This window comes from Atractosteus spatula, chromosome 12, assembly GCF_055471065.1.
Source record: "Atractosteus spatula isolate fAtrSpa1 chromosome 12, fAtrSpa1.hap1, whole genome shotgun sequence".
NCBI lineage: Eukaryota > Metazoa > Chordata > Actinopteri > Semionotiformes > Lepisosteidae > Atractosteus > Atractosteus spatula.
In genome coordinates, this window is record NC_142717.1 from 45,251,267 (window position 1) to 45,273,386 (window position 22,120).

The following is a 22,120-nucleotide window of genomic DNA, read 5'->3' on the forward strand; positions in this document are numbered from 1 at the left end:
TTAAAACCATGTCAGAGGTGTTTGAATGATTATTTCTGTTAGGGATTTTGAAACAGTCAGACATACTGTGGCCCTTTGAGGCCCAGTGTATTCTGCTGAACTGACTGGTGCATCCAGTGAAGGATTTCATTATGTAACAAGTCCGTCACTGTGTTGATCTGCCTCTTCACTAAGAGCAGTCCTGCTTGCCTTTCCCACCAGTGGGCTTTCAGTCCTGATTTCCACACGGGAGAACAGCGGGCCATTAGCAAGCAGGGCAGCCCACTACATGGGATCTGATTGTTGTCAAAGAACGATCTTAATGAAAAAATAAGGGAAAGCCTGGGTGTAGAGATGCTGCGCGCGTCAGTCAGTTTCAGCCCCTGATGCCGCCTTCTTGAAAGGCTACAATTGTTTCTTTTCTCTGCTTTAACTTCTTGGCACAGACACCACCCCCGGCAGCAGTGTCCCAGGGTCAGGCCCCAGCTCTCCTAACAGCGTGTCCACTGCAGTGGGGGCTGAGAACGGACCCTCTTCGCTGCCCACTGCGGCTCAGACCGAGGTACAGTTCAGCCCACGCTCCGGCTCAACACATCCCTCTCCGTAGATGGAAAACCAGAAATCAAGTCTGAAACGATCAGAAATAATTCAACTGTATGACATTTAAAACAGAACTACAGTACAGGTCCACCATCAGTGCAGTCAGAACAGATCCACTGTGTGGGAGAACTTAGTTTACACACTCCTGAGCACACTGCTGAAGACACCCCTGAGCACACCCCCTAGCACACACCAGAACACATCTCATGAGCTCACTCCTGAACACAGGTCGGAAAGATCCCCTTTGTTTCTGAGAACACTGTGAACCGTTTCTGAGGGCCACAGCTGTAACAAGGAAAATTCCGTTTGTTTATTTGAACACAAAAAAACTGCATGGACTAAACCCAATTTTGATTGATTCTCACGATCAAATCCATTCTTAAATTGAATCAATGTACACTGTAGGTACAGTATGTATTTTGTACTTTTTAAAAGACAAAAATGCCTGAATAGATTTACAAATGAGTACTTGCAGTTTCTGCAAATAGTTTTTACAAATGCAGTGTGATTTAGTGACTGTTGATGCTGTGAATGGACAATGTTCTGGACCTGGTGGGCTCTGAAGAGCTGCATTAACCGTCAGAGGCTGCAATGCTCAGTTGGTCATCATGACCCACTCAATTGGACTCCCTACGCATGGCACTGAAACTCATTTTCAATGTATTCTGATTTAATTTCTTTTGTGGAAAAAAAATATTCGTTTGAACAACACCAAAAAGCCTTTATTAGATCATTACTTCTGGCTTTCCGAATGACTCATTCTTTTTTTACAAACACAACAATCTCATGCACTATTCTCCTCTAGCATGTAAAAATAGATATTAATGTAGGTGCTTTATCTTGAGCAAACATATTATTAATCCTCATAATATTAATATTCCTAGTGGGCTACTGGGTTTGACTTTCAAAGAGTGAGTGTAGGTGTTTCTTTGGTATTTAAAGAACAGCAAAACACTACTCACTGCTTGGATTAGGCAGAGCGCATGCTATATATATACGCGACCTGTCAGAAGGATACATCACTTTTTCCTCCATCAGGCTCTTATGGAAATATGTTTCCTGTCAAGGGAAACAGAAAGTGATACTGGGAAGGCAAGCTGATTTGAATCTTTTCAGCCTCTAATGTAAAAGTATTTCGTAACAGAGATCTCTTGAGAATAAATTGAACATTCCGTATCGCGAGTTAAAATAACTACTCACGTCCTTCCTAGGTTTCAGCATTGTTACATAAAAATAAATTCATCTTGGGTCTTTAAATTCTAATTTGGTCCTGAGTAAAAAGAATACTTACTGTAAAAAACCTAAATGGTATTGTTTTCTCCACCAGATGACTGCGTATTTCTTTACCATGTCAGTGACTGTGTGTTCTAAGGCACTGCTCAGGCACTCCCTTATGGATTTATTGCTCTTACGAGTGAACATTCCATCGGGACTGCAGGCACAATAGCGTACATTATTTGAAAGCGGCTAATATGACACATCTCCAAACAATCTTTACTGACCGGCTGTGTTTTTGGAAAACAGGCGCAATGTTTACTCTCCCATGAACCTTCAGTGAAATTGTAGAAGAGCCTTAGAGATCGAAGAGTGAACAGGGGGTGTCTTTCTCCAGGTTAATTGATATTCCAGGCGCAGTTGGTTGGCTTCTAGATTCTAACAACATTCTGAACTGTTATTATATTTACACAAGCTTAAACCCCCGTAAACTATCTCTCCGAAAGCACTGGTTCATCAGGAGTCTCCCATATGCTTCCTGTTTGCAGCATAAGCAACCAATGTTGTTGTACTGTTACATTAGGTATTCGTTTTCAGAGACAACTGTTCCCCAGGGCCAAGTATCGAGCGGATGTCCCACATACAGGTCATTGTATAATGACTACTGGGGGTGGCAAGAAATAACAAGGGCATCCTCAAACCACATGCTGAAGGATGGCTCTGATGAATAAAGGAAGTGTGCTTGAGCGGGGTTCCCCACTGGGATGTGTATACTGGGGTGGGTGGCTTGGTGGTGAAGGTGTCTTTTTTTAGGTATCTACAGAGACAGGATATGCCATGCCTATAATACCTCCACAGTCTCTTGCAAGTCACTTTTATTTTATATAGTCTTTGTGGAATCCAGCCACCTTGGGTCCGAGTTTTGAAGCATGCCATTTATCTCTTGCAGCGTCTCCTCTCACATCAAAGAGTCTTGAAACCCGAAGAATCAATGACCTTGCTAAGTCTCTACACATCCCCTTCATTACCCAATATCACCCTGGGACTCCCAGCTGTGTCCTCACCAATTAATGTAAGTTATTGCAACCGTGACTTGCGGACTTTTAGAATTACATACTTGCATACTGCAAAGTTATTGTTTCTTGCAAAACTGAAGTATGGGGAAAAAGAAATGCAGGTGAGTAGATCAGCTGAAGTGTTTTTTTTTTCATGCATTTGAATCTCTCGGAGCCTCTTAGTGCTTCTCGATGTGCACACAATATTTTGATGAGAGGTCTCAGGTCTAGTGATCGCGTGGTTTGGAGAATACCTTCTGTTCCTGTTTGCAGTGGCAGGAGCCTTGGGGGCTGGTAGAGGGGAGACCCACAGGCAGTGGCACACAGGATTAATGTATGGCTTTAGGGCAGTGAACTCTCACCCCTGTGGTTTTTATATCCCTTAGATAAATAATGAGCTCCAGTGTCCAGTTCTGGCAGTGCTCTTATCTCTCTTTATCACCTAATTCATCACCAGCATTTAAAACATTGCAGTGATTGTATGCTTTGTTTTAACTGTAGATAATACATCATGCAATGTATCAGTTTTTTTCTTTTTTTTTTTAGCAAGAAGCATTCAAGCACTGGATTTGTAGTTCCAGCTCTCTACAAAAAATCCCCAAAACTTTAGTTCCCAACCTAACAAAAGCAGAGCCGGTATGCTGCTCTTATGCCATCATGATGCAATAACTACATTAAAGCCTTTGTCAAAACACAAGCAAAAGAAATATCCATGCAGGCTGGAGTGACAAAGCATTTCCCATATTATATATTTCAGTAGCTGGGTCAAATTATATTAAGGATGAAAGGTGCTGATGAGTATAAAGGGATAAAGTACTTAATTCCTTGGTGTTAACTCACCTGGCTGAGGAAGTGACAATACTGGTCAGAGATCAGCACTGACACAAGCCCCCTCACTTAGGGGGAATGAACCAGGGAGGCAGCTGCAAGGGTGCAGCTGGGATGGGAGGAAGGGTGTAGAAAAGATGGCCATAAGAGGGTGGAAGTGCGAGATTAGAATTTGACCTTGTTTAAGAACACTGTATTGTGTAAATAGCATTTATTTTTTTAATGGTGGTACCATATTTTCCTATTTTTAAGACACCTAATGAGATGTAATCCGTGCAGTAGAATATAAGTATCTTCTTATTGTTGTTGCTGTTATGCGCAGGCTGCCACCAGCTTGAAGGAGAAGCCCGGAGAGGCCGCTGTGCAGGCCATGAGGCAGCCCTTGCCAGGACAGTATGTCGGAGGGGTGCCTCTTCAGTCAGGTCTTCCTCCTGTTGCCTTGGAAGCAAAAGTGAATAACAGTCACCAGGCACTCCTGCAGCATCTATTGTTAAAAGAACAAATGCGACAGCAAAAGATGCTCTCTTCTGGTACGTTCCCCTGAAATGTTTGTGCTTTTATGATTCTGAAAGCACCAAGTGGTGATTCACCGGTGCAAATTCTCTAATCCAAATGTGCAAGAGAGATTAGATAAATGTCTGCAGCTGTTATCAGTGAGATGAATACGTTTCCACAAACAAAGAGTACGAGTGAACCTTAAGGACAGGAGGCTTTGAAGGGCACAATTCATCACTGTTCCACCTGTAGAAAGGCACGCCCTTTTTCTTGTCTTATCAGATTGCCAGCCTGTGCAGTACTGTACATTTGACATACTGTACTGTCGACATACATACTGTATATGTAGTTTATGGGATTTCATTTTCAGGCTCTATTTCCAAAGGACCTGACCCGCTGGCTCAAGTTACATTTATAAAGGAAACTGGTTTAAGGTTTTATTTTAGGGTGAAATGATTGCCGGGTGCAGACATACTGTACACTAGTGATGCATTTCTATCCAAGCCTGGAAGATTCACAGGGGCTTCCTGCTTCAGCTCCCGCAGGGTGATTTTCTCTCGGTCCTGCAGGTCCAGGCTCAGTTCCTGTCCTGCCTCAGTCCCCTCTGGCAATGAAGGACAGGCCTGTGTCCAGCGGGAGGCAGAAACTGCCGCGCCACCGGCCTCTGAACAGGACGCAGTCTGCCCCCCTGCCCCAGAGCACCCTGGCCCAGCTTGTTATCCAGCAGCAGCACCAGCAGTTTCTGGAGAAGCAGAAACAGTATCAGCAGCAGATCCAGATTAACAAGGTAAACGGTTGCTTCCAGACCCGGGCCAGCAATGGCCTTTAATTTAATCATTGTTGCACACTGATAATATAGCAGTGGCAGAGCTTTTTTTTGCTAATCATGTGTAGACTGTTCTAAAACTTCTGTTTTTATTTTCTTAAGCTATTGCTGTACGGCTTGTTCTTCCAACATTATATTAATGATAATATATTCCTGCCATGCTAAAAATAACAATCTGCAGCTGACTTGCGGTGATAACCATGCCTTTGAAAACCGCAGGTGATATATATCCAAAACTCAAATAAATTTAGCAAAAGTGCCCATTATCTAAAATGCTAATGGCAAAGATATTCCTACAGTTTCTTTCCATCAGCCAGTTCTGTGCCCGTGCAACTGCATAGAGCTTCACTGGCAAGGAAGACTCTGAGCCTGTACAGTATAGAGGACATCCTCCTGTGAGCATTGATACAATCTTTTCTGATACACAAGGCTTAAAAATAAACTGACAACATACTGGCAAATCCCTTTGAAGCCTGCATATTACAATTCATGATTAAAAAAGCAAAACAGTTTATTTTAAGGCCCTGTCATTGCGGGTGAAAATCCCGTGGTGATCTGTACATAGAGCTAATTCACTAAGAGCCTTGCACACCTTTTCATTTCTGGAGCTCGGAAAGAAAAGGTGGCCTTAACTTTCAAATGCATTTGAAAAGCAAACCTCGCACTAATGCTGTTATCCTTGGGTCTCTGCAGCGTAAGTGTGTGACCCCGTGTAATCGAATTCGACCAAGTTCAGAAGAGAAACCGAGGCACAGAATACAAGCTCTTGTTCCTTTATGGCAATATTTGTGTTTCTGTGTTCTGCATGCCTTGACCTTGCTATCAGACCAGGCACTGGCCATAATTATCCCCGTAAATATGCACGCCAATGAGTATATATAGCAAAGGGGAGAAAGAAGTCATTGTGTGGACACAACAGTAGCCCATGCCCATGCCCAATAATGGGCCTTCACACACTGTCTTTGCAGAAAAAAAAAACTGCTGCTTCTATAAGCCCAGTATGCATAGGGAGCAAAACACTTAATCTGGGAGGTTGATCTCTGGAGGATCTCAGTTTTACCACTGGCATTCTTCTAGTTCTACTCATAATGCTCAAAATGCTGAATGTAAGGGTTTTGTCCGCTCTTCCCTGCTCAAATTAAGAGAAAGGGACACCTAAGAAAATGTCATTAGTGGACAAATAATCTTTTCCTCGCTTTGACTCAGTCAACGCTGGCATTGTACCAGCTGGCAAGGCTATGGCGAAGGGTGCTGCATTAGATAGATTTTACCTTCGATAAAATACATTTTCCTGCTTTTTACTCGACAGTGTTACTATACAATTCCGATTATGGGTTTAAACAATTAACAGGGAAAACAGTTTTTTTATGGTGCTCTTGTGACCCATGTAAAAGTTTGACTACTTGTCAATATCATATCCCCAATAATCAGCACAACTGTTAATTGTCACATTTGGTGCTGTAACTATGGGCAACAGCACAACACTTTAGTGGGCTGAGCTATAAATGGTCCTAATCAAGGATTAGGTGCCTTTGTTTACCAGTTGGAATTTCTGAATCATTACCCCAATTAAACTCAAGCGGTGAAATTAACAAGAGTGGCATTGCATTTAGCAACATTTTACCTGCATTGTTGGAGACGCTAATGGATCTTTACAAGAGCTTATGGATTTAAAAGGAGGTGTGAGAGCACTTACTAATGCTTAAAGAAGAAAGGTGATTCTCTGCTGGATATTTATAAAGGGCCTGTGTTCTCAGGCCAAGCTCTTTGCTTGTTCCTCCTTCCTGCCGTGCTAGTCAGGTAGACCTGACTTTGATGTCCTCCTTGTTTGGGCTCTCACAGCTACACAGCGACTTGTTTTAATGCGTTTTCTGTCTCCGTGTGCTCGCTCTTAATGGGGGCTCCTGTGAATTAGGTACTGTTTAATTTCCTGAAAACATGTAAAACTTCAGTTTGGCTCCGTTTTGCACAGTTTGGCTCCTGTTACTTTTTTTTAACATGACAAAGAGTGATTTTTTAAAGAAACAATGTTATTTTACAGCTTAATTGGCTCACTCTACTTTTCCTTTCAGCCAAGTACCTATAAGAATGCTCTCCTAAAAGCACCCTGTTTGTGTTATATATATACAATTTTTATGGCACCGTTGGATTCACATTAGGACTAATAACAAGAAAAGGTCAAGTATTGGAGATCACATATACTGCCAGAAATGTGTTCATGTGTTGTCCTAGTTTATCTTACTTTGGCCACACTGTAATGAGGCTCTTTATAGTACTCTACAGCCCAGATACACCACCAGGCATTGTAAGGTCATTCTGACATGACTGAACTAACCATAATTAGTTAGTTATTGGCCATTATTGGCCTTTGTTATATTATTTGTGATAAAAATACCTTTTTGGCTTTATTTCTAAAGCTATATTGGTGCTTCTACAGAACAGATTGATCCAGGTTTGAACCACTTTTCACTCCTGCCTTACAGATGCTTTCAAAGTCCATTGAGCAGCTCCGACAGCCGAACAGCCACCTGGAGGAAACAGAAGAAGAAAATCACAAGGATCAGCCAATGCAGGAGGACAGAGCGCCCTCTTGTGGCGTCAGCCGGAACCGTAGCGGCAACAGCAGCAGCAGCAGCAGCTCTGAAGGAGATTTCCCTGGAGCGCACCTCGGAGTTATTAAAGTGAAAGAGGAACCGCCAGACAGTGATGATGCAAGCCTAAGCAATCAAAGTGATGCCAAGGAACAGACTGGATTTATGCAGCAGGTAAAGGGGAAAGATTTTGCTCGAAGGTTGGTCATTAAAGCTATTATTTGAGTTAGTGCACAGAACTTAAGCTTGCCCATGTTCACTGCTGAAAAGCCAGGTTCCCAGTGCACAAAGCAAAGTGACAGTGAGTGTCTTCTTGAGTTATCCCACTGCCCCCCGAATAAATGGCAAAGCTTTGATTTTGTCCCTGTGCTGTGTGCAAATGATTCGCCTGCTGCAGACATGATTTGGGTGGTCAGAAGGTGATGAGAGAAATCCCTTGACAAATTCTGTTTGTGAAGTTGTGTCGTGGTCTCTGTAACATTCGTTCTCAATGTTCTGTATATAATATTGCAAGAGGAGAATGTCATAGACTAGAATTGGCTTTGGGAAGAACAGCCTGATTACTAGTTTCCCAGCAGTTCTTTAAAATCTACCTAAATATTGCATCCTTCTGTTTTCCAGCTAAATAGCAAAGCCAGTGTTTTCTGCCAGACTCAGCAGACATTCTTGTACCTGTGCATTTTATCTCCTTTTTATTTCAGAGAGATTTTTATTTATTTTTGTGGCGCATTCATTTGCCTGTTTTAGATGTCTACAAATAAAGACTACAGTGTGAAAGTCTGCAAAGGCTGTTGAACATCGCTACGCCATAGCCAGGGCCGTAAAAATACAAGAAGTTTTATTTTTAACTTGTGCTGCAAATGTGAATCATGATGTTTTTCACAATCAAAAAGTATTTTTCTATTTATTTATTTTGTGTCTGTAAAATTGTCCGGTCTGTTTCTAAGGAGTGCTTTAATGAAGGCAAGGAATTGTTTTGGGAATTTAAATCTAGATAAATGTTAACTTTTGCAAACATCTGCAAAGAAAAAACAGAAAACACCTAAATGATATACAGTAATGTGGCATGTTCCACAGTAACAGAGAACCTGGGCTCACTGTTGTCTTTCTGTGGTTAAATCGAGGCTTTGTCAAGTTCCTGCTAGGATCCAGCAGTGAAGTTTCTCCGTGAGGCTGGACAGGAAATTCCTTTTGGAAGCGAGAAGTCCAAATGATTCATTTGCTGAGGAATGTAGGAAAAGGCTAGTATTTTACTCAGAAAGTTGGAAAGGGCAGCCTGTGAATTGATTTATTGTCAGAAAATAACAAAGTGAGCAGAGAAATGGTTAAGGAAGCTTTTCAACAAAACATTTCCTTCATATTCCCTCATGATGTGTTTACCTTTTATCGTAGGCTTCAAGTTGTTAAAAAAAGAATACATCCCTCTTTTTGCCTAGTTTTGTGAAAAAGCATAAAAAAGCTGATGGAAAAACAGTCCTTTGAATCAATGTAGCTGTAAATGGCATCTACTTCCTACATGTACAGTAGATACAGCATGCTCTATCTACAAAAGATGGGGATTAAAATTTAATTTCAATCAATCATGTTGTATGTAACTGTGATACGTTTTGTTTGTTTTTGATTTTGAATTGTCACAGTAAAACACCTAAACACCTGGGGGATTAGAAACGAAAAAGATCAACTCTTTAATGTATCGAGTCATCAAGCTCTGTATTGTTCTAAATCAAAATCACCAACAAACAAAATGTTCACTTGTTCACTTATTCCTTTAATTTGTAATGAGATTCATCTTCACTGCTGATGGAGAAACTCTGTTTTATGTTGTTATTTACTGTTTGTATTTGTTCCCTATTTTGCCTTCTGTTAAAAATCTTTTATCTTTTTTTAAATAAAGTTCATTCCCTTTCTTGTGCTCTATTCTGGTCAGTTTAAACTTTCATGTATTGCACGGACAACAGTTCTGTATGTATTGTACATATATGTTCAATTATATATGTGTGTCTGTTTTGTTCCTTGAGGGACACATCTCAGTGTGTGAATCTGGAATATTTCTTTAACATTGTGAATATTATTCATTATCCTAGAACTGCCAGGCTACAAAAGATATTGGTAGTGTGCAGTTGCTCATGTTAATGGATAATGTTATATGTTTTTAGTTTTTTTTGTTTGTTTTTAAATAGTCCAGTAGGTGTGCATGAATTCCTTTTATTTACTCCCATGAATTGACATTATGGTAAATCCCCAGTTTAAAGGACTAATACAGTAGGTAGTAACAATAGTTAGTCCATTATTTCTGATTTTACAGACAAAATTCCCCTTTTTCAAATTTTGTCCGTTAAGTCCGAAGTTCATTAAAGCAAGGGTTCAATGTACTATATCTCCTTGATATTTTATTTTATGGATAGTTTAATGTCAATCCCCAGAGAATGTGAATATTTTCAAACCATGCTCAGTTTCCGGCAAAACTCACCATCACCTCTTTCTTAACTCTTTTCAGGAAGTGTTTCCAAAATCACATTCTTGTAGAAGGATTTTTTTTCACCCCTCCCCCCCCAGATAATATTTAGGATTCTTTTTAACCTTTACTGTAGGCCTGTGAGAAAGATTTAAGAAAAAAAGTATCAGTGTTTGTTAGGGTAATGTTTTGTTTTATCAAATGTGGTTTAAGTTGTTCATGATGCTACAGTATTTTCTTGAAATGTATCTTCAGATAATTTCTCCAAAGCAGTCATCACCCTTGAGAGCTGCAATCCATTGAGCTTTATAGTTTATTATGCATCCTCTGAATTACAGCCCTAAAAGTATGCGAAATTGGCACAAGCAGGTCATTTATTAGCTGGAGTAACTAGTTTAAAGACTGAAACCCCAGAGTAGCTTCAGTCTTTGAGGATCTGGGCTCTGTACTGCGGATGCTGTGCTGGATGTTTACAGTTCGGATTGCAGGTGAAGAATCATGATCTAAATACCAAAAGAACAGGTCCTTCTCAGTTCCAGTCCTTCTAACCTCAGTCCTCTTCCATGTCTTAGTGTGACAACTTGACCGCATGGGAACAGTGGGAAACAAAAACAGACCTTCGCGTTATGCAGAATTCCTGATGTTATGTGTATGTAAAACTCATGCCTAATGTCTGTTTCTTTTTGTTTATTTTTATTTGTTTTTTTTCATTTACCACCCATCTGAGATAAGCAGCATCTTACAATCCCCCACTTTGACCAGTGTGATTTACAAAAAAACAAAATGGACACTTTACAGTGTACCTATGACGTTTTCAATATACTGTACTGTAGTGTTATCTGCCTATAGTAATATTTATGTAATATTATGTCATGATATAACCAATAGAAATTATTTTATAATACCATTCCAGGGCATTGAGAAAGCTAGATCCATACATTGATGCCAAATCAGCCTTCTTTCAAATGATAATTTTAAAGACATTGGGCCCAAACAGCTACCAACAGGCTCTCGTTGTATATTAGACACATAAATAGCTCTATTTCAAATGACATTTGAAATCAGTTGGTAGTGACGCAGGTGCTGGTTTCTAACACTGGGACAGGTGAGGATTGCAACACCAGTGACTCTGGAGACACCACTGTGAAGGTTAGTGTGAGGTTGTTCAAGTTTGTTCTTTACATATTTGTGCTCATATTGACATGATGTACAGTACCATTAAAATTGTAAAGTTATATTCTATTTATATGCACTCATATACATATTAGATATTTGATATTTGATATAAGAAATAATATACACCTAATATTAAATAATAAGGTATACTGTATGATGCAAACTGTGCTTTGTTTATTAAGTGAGTACCATGATGATAATTGCATGGTTGTAAATGAGTGATGGATACTGTGAACCCAGGAAGGAAATGTCACTTGGAAAAGGCAAATGTTTTAATCACTGAGAGCCTTTTCTTTCTGTTCTCGAAAAACAGAAATGCCGCAGCACCTGCAGCGAGCTCCTTCACCGGATCTCTTCTGGATCCGCCGCCTTGCACGTCGAACTGTACCCTAAGGAATGTGACACACGATTTTCACAGTTTGAGTTGGCTTTCTCACCCACTCATTTTGCGAACAGTACTGGTTTCGTGATTCTTCCTCGGCATGCATGGAATACGATCTGTCAATAGGAGATGCCTTCTTCGCTAAAGGCTTTGATTTATGTGCTCTTATCACATTAAATTTCGTTACAAGGGTCATAGTTTTCACCACATACAGCATTTAAAATTCTTCAGCACTATCACTCGCCGTACTGCACATTGATACAGGTCTTGAGGCTGCAGGGCACTTTCTCATGTGCTGCCTGACGACTTTTATTTTCACACCTTGTTAATCTGTGTTAATCATATGTAAATCTAGTGAATGTATAATTGGCATTATGCACCCATTTTTATTTTTTATACCTAATTATTTAAACATTATATGTAACAAACAATACTCTCACCCAAAGAGGGCTCCACAGCTGAACATTGTATTTTCTTTCTTCTCTTTTCAGCATGGAATAAACCTTTACTTGTTCCATATACTTATATTTATGTACATTAAACATTTTACTTAAATATTTGCGTGTGCAGACTGTGAAAGATTCTATAAGATGGGAAGTATCTTATAGATCAGAAAATCATGTCCAGCCCATTCCTTAATATAATAACAGCTAGTGAGTTATTGCACATATCAAAACCTAACAACATATTAATACATAGAGTTTTTAAGTACTGTACATTCAGACACTTTTAACATATTAAGATTAGTTTAGCTCTTTTATTGCACTAACTTGTTTAAAACCAGGCACTTTTTATAACCCTAGATTATCTGCTCGTTTAACACTATTGTTTGCTTTTTCTGCCTTTGCCTTTGCCTTAATTCATAATGTTGCTTTTACTAAGGAAAAAAAAATCATAATAAGATAACAGGACCATGTTAGCTTTTGCTAGTATTATCGTAGTTTCAGCTTTACTGTTATTTAATTCATTATGCCACTCAATTTGAAAACAAAAGATTTTACTTATAATATAATGGAGAACACGAGGAATATATATATATAGAATTACTGTATGCACAAAAAGTTGAGTACTGCACATTACTTATAATGTAAGCCTAGGTCACCAATTTATTTTAAAAACATAATTTTTCCAATAAAGTGCTGTATTGCAAAGCAGCAAAGTAGTAGCTGCACTGCTGCTCTGAAATCAGTGCAGAATTTTTTCTGAAATTTTCCTGTAAAGAGAAACTACAGTATCTGCATGATCACCGAAGTGGGATTTATCATTGCGGGTGTGTTTTATACACAGTGTCTAGCTGTACTTTCATAGCTTAAAGCAGTAAGCTAAGGGTGGTGCGGTATGGCTGATGTTTATTTACTCCTTGTGGCGTGGAGTTAATCTCTCCTGTTTAGTGGATTTTTTGGATTTTAGCATTGCAAAGCTAGTGAGTTATTGATTTGTTTAGTAACAAAAGGCTCAGTGGTCAGAAATGGAGCTGCTGTCGGAGACTCGGGTGACAAGTGGTGTTTTGCGTCCTCCTCTGTGTTTCCCCCTCTTGCTGGATGATGCTGGTCTCAGGAACAGAAAGCAGACCTACAGTAGCTATCTGGTCTGATGCCAGCCCTGGGCACTGTGCTGGGAGCCCCAGTGTCCATGCTCCAGACAGCCCCAATCCTGGCCTGTCTGACTGGCGACTGGGGGGCAGAACAGGCTTGGGGTGTCACTGCTGGTACAGTCCAGGGGTTCCAGGGGAGCCATTTGGTTGTATTTTAGGGGTTATTTTTGCAAAAAATTATTTTTGCAGTAAACAACTTTTTTCCCCAATTTTATGATGTTTGGGGAAAAAAGTTGTTTACAGAAAAAGTAACAAGCTACTCTCCCCTGATGAAGTAAATGGATATTAGAAAGAACGAATTTAGTACATTTGACCAAGGTATGCAACTAGATATTGAATTAATTAATGTTTCTTCCTAAACGTTTCCAAAACGGCACCAGATACTGCTGAATATTGATATTGTTGTTCTTCAAGATTTGGTGCTGTAATACAAACGTATTTACAAACGTAAAGTGCTCTTTTTTTAATGCTATGGCCAACTAATTTGTCAAAATGTTTCTTTTGCTACTTGATTATTCAAAACATTCTCAATTGGTTGTGACGCATGGCACAAGAAAAATTACCTGTTGCACAGATAAGAAGCAAAATGCTATCCTGTATTTGACAGGTTTGACTGATCAAAATAAAATACCCCTGAAAATAACATTTGTGCAAAGCTGTCAAATTCCATTATATAAAATCTGCCTGTTTATGAATACAGTCATTTGTACATTAATCAGGAGAGTGGGAATTTCACAATTGGTACAGTAACTGTCAAAATTAAACAGCACAGTAGTAAAGCTACAGTATATCAAGCATAGTATATAAAGCACAATAGCATTAATAGAAATAACTTTACTGTTTTTTGTCTTTTACAGGGCACAGTCTGCCGCATTTAATCAAAATACAGTGTCCTGGAATACACAGTCTTTAATTGGCTGAATCTATCTCGTATGAACATCAAGAGGTGGTCTGTCAAGGGCCCTCTGAAAAAAAATCAACAACATTATTCCTGAGCTGTAATAGTTGTGCAAAACCATTATTTGGGTATATACAAATGCTTAAGAGCACAAGAGCTGTAATAAATCAGCTGAGAGGTTGTGGAGGAGCATCCAGAGTGGAGCTGACATCGTGCTCTCTCTCTCCAGCCAGGCGGCTCGGGGCCACACAGTCCTGTGCTGAGAGCTCATGGAACTACTTGGCACATTAAATAAGTACAAACCTGCTTTCTTTAATTCCAGGAGACTGGAGCAGCAAAAAAAATCCTTTCTCAGAAGCTGTCCGTTTAAGTCAGCCACCCCTCCAAGATATCTAAGATTTGATGAGCAATTTACAGTTGGCTGGTACAATGCATCAAAAAACGCCTATTCCTAATGTTCATTTTCTAGGTGATTGCATAAGAGAGTAGGTACACTAAATAAGAGTATATACAGAATTCGCACAGGGTATTTCTAGATTTTAAGTATTCAAATATCAAAATACCACTACCTTCAGTTTTAGGGTTCATGAACTCTGTGTGCTCTATGTGAGTGTGTGTGTGAGAATGAATGTACTGTAAGTGTGTTTGAGTGTGTGTAGGTGTGTGTGCATCTGAGTGTGTGTGTGAATGTGTGAGTGAATGTGTGTATGAGTGTGCGACTGAGTGTGAGTGTGTAAGCGAGTGAGTGTTAGTGTGTGTGTATGTGTGAATGTGTGTGTAAGTGTGTGTGAGCGAGTGTGTGAGTGGGTAAGCGAGTGTGTGAGTGTGAGTGTGACAGTGGTGAGTGTATGAGTGTGTGTGTTACCACCTGCATGCCCTCCTCCCCCTCCCAAAGAAACAGTTGTGAAAGCAAATAAGGTTTCTTTAAGGCCAGACTACCAGGATAATAAGCAAAGAGGAAACTCACTGTTATTCTATGGGTGCCTCTCTCTCTTTTTTAAGAAACACAGTCCACTGAAAATTTCCAAGTTTGTTGTATGTTTCCCTGAACCCTATGAAGAAAGGATTTAGTGTTACAGTTTGTGTGTGGCCAGACGTACGGAAGAGATGTTTCCTGCCATTTAATTTAATGACATCTCTCACGTGCCAGCCAGGGGCGTTCTGCCTTAGGCTTATGAAGTATTGTTATTGTCAGAAAGATGGACAGTGTTGAGCTGTTTCTTTATTTGTTTTTCTGCCTGAAGGGTAAAAATTTCAATATGAGCGATATCTGCTTCATGCTCACCTCTCTCTTTCTGACACTGCAAGCCAATTGTGAATGCATTGCCATGCACAGACTTGGCAGGTGTGACAAATCCTTACAGTATGTAGCGGAAAACACCAGAGTTCAGGAAAAGCCAGCGAACGTCCAGAGAAGGCATACTCCAAGAAAAAAAAAGTCTTGTTTCAATCCTTCTGTGATGAGAGATTCTGCAAGATTCTTGATATCAATGAAATATTGAAAACACACTTTCCTTCGGTGCTCAGTCCTGTTTGTGAAGTCTAGACCAGGAGCTGGATCATCACTCTGCTGGACCCAGCTCAACCCAGCTCTACTGCTCAGGCTTAGCCATGCTGATGGGTCCGCTGGGCCTCGGAGTTGCTAACAGAGCTTTTTGTAGCCAAATCAACTGATGATCGTTGACAATTGACAAACAGAAACAAAACGATGGCAAACATATTTCTAGGCACTTGATCTGAGCTCCGGCTGAAAGTTCAAAAGATAACAGGCTAGGCCAAGCCAAGAGTGTCGCTCCAGAGGGGACAGTCTTTGTGACGGAGTCTGGCTCGGGGCACTCGGGGAGGGTGAGCTGCTGAGGGAGCGTGGATGACCCAGTGGTGGGGCTCTGCTGTGTGCAGGCACAGCCCCGCGGCCACAGTCTGCTGGGGCACTGTGGGCAAACATGAGCGCGGAGCGCGACACCCAGTGCAGGCATGAGCACGAAAACAATTACACATCTAGGAAAAGAACATCAGAACCCGACTCCACCTTCACTGTGAAAGAAATGCAAATTGTTTCAGACTCTCTTTCGGTCTGGCATGTTATGTCGGGTATGTGGCATTAGAATACAGCGCATTGGATTGCAGCGATAAGAGGAATCAGTGTCGGTATTATGGGGAACTAATTTTGCGTACGAATAATATGAGTAATGCAGCAGTGTTTTAAAATACTTTTGACCCCACAGAGAGAATTACGTCCTTCTTTTTTCTCTCACAGAATTAGTTCTAACTGTTCTAGAAAGATATAAAAGTATATTAAGAAATGTGAGTCACGTAAATGAACGGGTATGTATTTATAGACTAGTTTTGCTAAGACAAGGGGTATTCTTGTTGTTCCAGGCAGGGTGTAAAATACTTTGGCACACAACATGCATTTAAATGCTAACATGATACATGAGAAAAGGCATGGAAAGAGCTCCTGTTGGCAGCAGGAAGATCCCGCCAGAATGAACTCTCCCTCTTTTGCTTTTGATCTTTTCTGAAATTGAAAGAGGAGCCCCTGCTGGGCAGACCTGCGCTGCATTCCTCCTAAAACAGCAAAAGATTTCATTCATATTAGAATAGGAAAGAAAGTGTCTGCATTAAATTGAAAGAATAACATTATTAAAAGACAATTAATGAAACATAAATAGCAATATTCTCCTATAAAAACTTTGATCTTTATTTTGCTCATTAGCTTGAGAGGTTTTCTGGCACTGTTGCTTCTTTGATAGACCTGCAGTGATAACACCGTGGGGCGAATTTTTTTTAAATTTAAACATAAATCGTGTTATTACGCTGTGGAAAAGCTGTGTGAAAATCCAATGACCATGCAAAAATACTGCCTTATCGTTTGTTGTTTATTGTAATTGGTAATTATTAATATGAAAAATTAATCCAACACAAAGTAATGCTGTTGTAGTTTCTCATTTAAGTCATTGTTTCTAAACAAAAAGTATGAATATTAAAACACCGAAAACTGTCTGAAGCCTGTGAGAGATCTGATCGTCTGGAATTACTATGAACATGTGACTTTAATTTTCACAGGGCACGTTCAAAGTGCATTACAGTGTTTCTTTGCAAATACATTTAAGTGTTGCCATTTTATTTTCCTCATTGGCCGAGCTCTTATACGAGAATTGCTTTCAACAGCTGCTAAAAGCTTTAAGCTCATAAGGGTGTACCTTGTTTTGAGGCAGCAGTCAGATTTAGCGCAGACCAAGCGAATAGCCTGGTGGTTAAATACCACTCATTTGGGAGGTCGTGGGTTTGATCCGTGGCCCGGTGTGACTCAGCCTACTTGTAAGTCTAAAACAAGCTGTATTTTACATGTATCTCAGCGTGTGATGTAGCCCAGAGCATTGGCTGCTGGTGTGTCCGTGTTCAACTGGAAAACACATTTCAGCAAGAAAAAAAAAGGCTGAGGTTCTAATTTCTGCATACAAGTGAGTATGAAAAAGGCAAAAACCCCATCTCATCCTTGAGACACTGTGGCAATTTGTATCACAAGCACCAGTGCCAGAGAAGAAAGGTCCCAGCTACAATGACCATCCTTTTGCTGTGTGAGAACTTAATCCAGAGAGGGATCACCTAATGAGTCTTGCCCCCAGAGCTTTCCACAACAGGATATGGGACGCCTTCATTTAAAACAGACCTGTCTGGGTCAGAGCCCTGATTGCATTGCCCAAGGTCTCGTTGCCAGCAGGAAGAAGACAGCCTCATGTCTGCCTCACCCCAGGACTTGACTTGTTTCTGTGCGCTTTCTTCAAATCCTATCACAGAAACCCCCAAAAAGCCCATTGTGAAACCATGCTGGCATTGTTACAGAGGTCCAGAAGTGAGGAGTGCAGCTGTGTCAAAGAAGCAGTAGACCAATCCACAACAACTGCTCTTTAGCTAAATGACAGAGGTCTCATAGTACAAAAGAGAGTGTATGAATGAAAGTGTGAATAAGCACATTGCAGACCTGAGTATTAGTTCTTTGGGTAACGTGTGGAAAAACTTGCTGGCAAATTAAAGACAAGACATATGAGTAGCTAAAACATGTTCGAATTAACAACATGTTTGGTAAGGTGCCAAAACATTTACAGAGTATTGATAAGGCACTAGTTTTTACCATGCTGGTCTTTTTAATGGCAACTGCGATCAAATTGCTTCTTTCATGTTTGTGAACTGTGTATGCTTGTAATTTAAGCTACAGACACATATTGCATAATATTAGGATTTTAATGCATGGATAAAAACAGACTGATGACCAAGGTACAATATACCTTGATGTGTATGTAGGACTGGTTTGTCTTTATAGAAAGATTTAATGTTGCAGTTTACCAATGGTAATTGATAACTAATCACCAAGTAATTTTAAATTTGTTATTCCTGTTTAGTTAAAAAAGTAATTTTATTTGGCACCGCTTTGTTCAGTGTGCTGGTAATACACTTTCGGAATGAACAGCCTTTGGAAAAGTCAAGGACTTCCATTTTGTCAATAGGACCTATTCTTTTCCTTGAATTTTGGTCAATTGGTCAGCACCCACGACTAAGCCTTTTTGTCACTAGTGAAAGGAGAAGAGACGCATAGTTTCCAAGTGTGAAATTGTAGAAAATAAGGACATTACCTAGAAGCTAAAAAGGCAAACCAAACAGAAACTGAAGAACAAAGCTGATTCATACTGATGCCAAGATAAAAAACATTCTTACAATTTTCTAGTGCATTTTGGATCTTCAACTGAAAGATTTTTTTTATTTTCTAGTCTGAAAAAACAAAACAGATTTATGCTAATATTATCATATTATCAGATGCCTAAACATCCTCTGTAGAGCACTTTCAGCAAAGTGATCAGCATGTGATCAGAATTCCCTTAATCTAGAATTGCAATGCTGAGTACAAATGTTTCAGTTACAGTCAAGCAATTTTAAATCCTGCCAGTGTAAGGCTTTCAAACTCTAGGAATATCAAAAATGAGTTAAAAGCTGCAGGGCTTAAAAAATGTTTTGATCATAGTGAATTATTAGCAGGCTTAGGACAGCTTGTCCACCGAAGAGCATTCTTTGCTTATATTCTGCATTCTCAGTTAGATCTCTTGATAAACGTGGATAGTCCTGTTTGATTCCTATGCAAGGAAAACAGCAAGTACTTTGAGAGGATTAGCATTATTGAAATAGTTTCCTTCTGGATTGTGTTCAAAATTGAGAAGTGATCTTATGCATCCAATTAAAGAAAAGCAACTACTGTAGGACAGGCAAGAGTGCGGCACGATCCGCCTGCATGGCTGCTGTTTCTTCTCGTGGTGAACCTGCTCCAGAGAAACGGGTCTGTTGCAGACAATACAAAACATTTACCACCCCACCACAATCCGAGAGGTGAATGAGTAATTTACGAACATACTGTATGAGGTCTACAAATGTACTCTCTATAGGAGGAAGAAGGCCGCATTTTTGTATTTTGGTTTGCATACAGCTATTTGAAGGCCTGAATATAAATACAGACAAAAGAAAAATAAGTTAAGCCGGGCTGCGACTTTAAAAAACACATTGAGGTAGCTCCCAAGTTTTTTCAAAGCCTTATTTCTTCTAGGAGAAAGTGTAATAGTTTTGGGACAGGTGTGATGAATCACCATTGTTGACAAGAACTCATAGCTAATCATTGACCATTTGGATGTTGGTGCTGATTGCCTATAAACCAGATGTAACGGTTTGTAGCATACTGTTTTACACATAATAAATCTATAATTTATTTTCCAGAGTGGCTGCCATGTCCTAAGGAAACTCTTGTGCAAAAGCTGCAGGATGAACATTCTTTAATACTGACATAAGCAGAAAGAAAAACCTAAATATGAAAAAATAAATACAAACAGTTTCTAGAAGGTAACATTTGACTTCAGATGTTGAAGTGTATGAAATCCCATGACTGTAACTGGTGTTTCATTGCACATGTCACAGAAGGGCTTTTTTTCTGTTTCCTAACAGAAAGCTGAGAAGAGGTGTGGTGTGTTTGAGACATGTTTTATCTGTCATTTCTTCATAAAAGAAGAAACATTGCGGCCTTTGATGTTTTCTCTTTTATTCTGGCTGACATCTGTGCTCGTGATGCTTCGGCCCTTGTTGTAAGCTGGGTTGGGTATTGATTTACTTCACCAGACGGTAATTTTTTGCTCTCCAGATAATTCTACAGATCTCCGCTATTACTAAACATTTCAGTAATACGTTAAAAAAGAAAAACTATTACTTCTGCACTCCATCTTCAACTGAAATAGCTGATTGTGATTAATTTCTCCACTACTTTAGTTCACTGAGGAACAGCATATTTTAAGAACAACCAGAACCTTAAAAAATTGACTATGCTTTTTAAAATCCAGAAAAAAAACAAATGTCTGTCTTTCTCTCTCTTAAAAATATAGTAACATCTTTAGAGGCTTTAGACACATTTCTACTTTTCCAAACAAGGAAAACTCCAGTCTGAGCCTCTGAGTTAAAAAGGTCTGATACCTGCTGAGCTGGGAATTTCCACATTCCCGATCACTGGATCCCACAGTACTTCCATGGAGCTCCCTACTCAGATCATTTCACAGATCCTGTGGTAGGATCTCAGAGATGGGGCAGCACTCTGGGGTGATGAGGAGGCTTCTTGCCCTCAGCTCGTTCTCTCGCTGAAGGAGAACTCCAGTTTGAGCCTCTTGCTGAGGCAGAAACAGATCCTATTGCCTGGTCTGATTGAAGCTAAAAAGACGATGGCTCTTCTTTGGGAATCTCCACATCTGCTCCCCTAGAATCGCCGGATCCTGGCATCTTCACAGTATTTCCAATGGGCTCGCTGCTGCTTGGACCCATGTTCCTGTGGGGTGTGGCGATCACATCACCGGATAATCTGTTCTGCATGGTCCTCCCGTCTTCACTGCCCAGCTTTATTTTGAGGGCCCATGGGGAAACGCAGAGTGAGTTGAAGTGGAGTGGATGACAGAGAGGGAGACGCAGGTTATGGGGTGTGGGGGTGAATGTTGTGTTGCTTTGGTGTCGTTTTGTATTTTGCTGATTTGCACAGAAAAGAACCCGAAAACCCAGTTTAAAATAATACTGTGAGGATTGAGAAACCATGACCAAGAAACGCCCAAACAGCACATGTTATAGTACTGGCAGTTGACACGATTATTATAGATAGCGTTGTACAGATCCTTTGTTGTGCCAGTTTAAACTGGTGGTTCCAAAATTATCAAGCAAACCTATTCCGAGCAGTCAACTCAGTCATAAAGGAGCAATATTTCAAACCAGTTTCTGCAAATTTTGCTTGTGTGGCTAAATTGAAGATGGCAGTAAAATAATTGTGGGACATACTGTGGATTGAGGCTTGTTATCTTTATCCAACTTTTTTGTTAGTTTTTCTGCTGAAGAAATACAGAGTGAAGGGATCCAAGTATGAGAATTAATGTAATGTTTTGTTTTTCTTTCCATGCGTTATTAACGTGCTATATCGGTGGGACAGTGCTGCTTAGTGGTTTCTGGCGTTAAAGTAAAGGAAAGATTTTTTGCAAAGTGTAAAAATGGACCACCTCTAACTAGAAAACAGTACACTGGCAGCTTGATTGCTATAACGGAGGTATTTAATTCTTACTATTTCTCTGCCCAGATCCTTTGAGCTGGAGTTAATGTTAATTCCAGATTGTCAAACCTAAGTGCTCTGCAGTTGAAGTTTTCCAGCTTGGGTAAAGGTAACACATATTCTGCAACAAAAGACCTTTGTTGACTAATGCGTTCAGACCATGCATGCTGATGGATAAAAAACGATTTAAGCAGCTCTAGCTACACTAATTTCCATGTCACCATGCCTTACCATGGGTTTTGGTGAATAAAAAGGCCATTCCTACAAACACTTTTCAATGGGCAGGTGGCTTTATTAAGATACAAAAGTTAAAGGACTAAACAGCTGGAGGCTATTTATAGTCACTTGGTCATTTTGACTTACGATCTGTACAAAGTGCTTGTTTCTTTCTCTAGAACAGGCACCAGAAGTTCC

The 22,120-nt window shown here is 40.0% G+C and overlaps 1 protein-coding gene across 7 annotated transcripts in view; it reads left to right on the plus strand.

Annotated features, from left to right (window-relative positions):
- The window catches only part of LOC148823179 (histone deacetylase 9), a 178,701-nt gene that overhangs the window by 96,828 nt on the left and 59,753 nt on the right, over positions 1-22,120 (plus strand). For 6 of the 7 annotated variants that reach the window (XM_088928539.1, XM_088928542.1, XM_088928543.1 and 3 more), the window contains 5 exons: positions 426-541; positions 2,744-2,866; positions 4,000-4,207; positions 4,742-4,959; positions 7,482-9,501. In XM_088928539.1, coding sequence (XP_088784665.1) covers positions 426-541; positions 2,744-2,866; positions 4,000-4,207; positions 4,742-4,959; positions 7,482-7,814 — 998 coding nt within the window. In that variant the 3' untranslated portion in view covers positions 7,815-9,501. Of the gene's footprint in view, positions 1-425; positions 542-2,743; positions 2,867-3,999; positions 4,208-4,741; positions 4,960-7,481; positions 9,502-22,120 lie in introns of those variants that run through there. The other variant, XM_088928544.1, reaches the window with a different exon arrangement.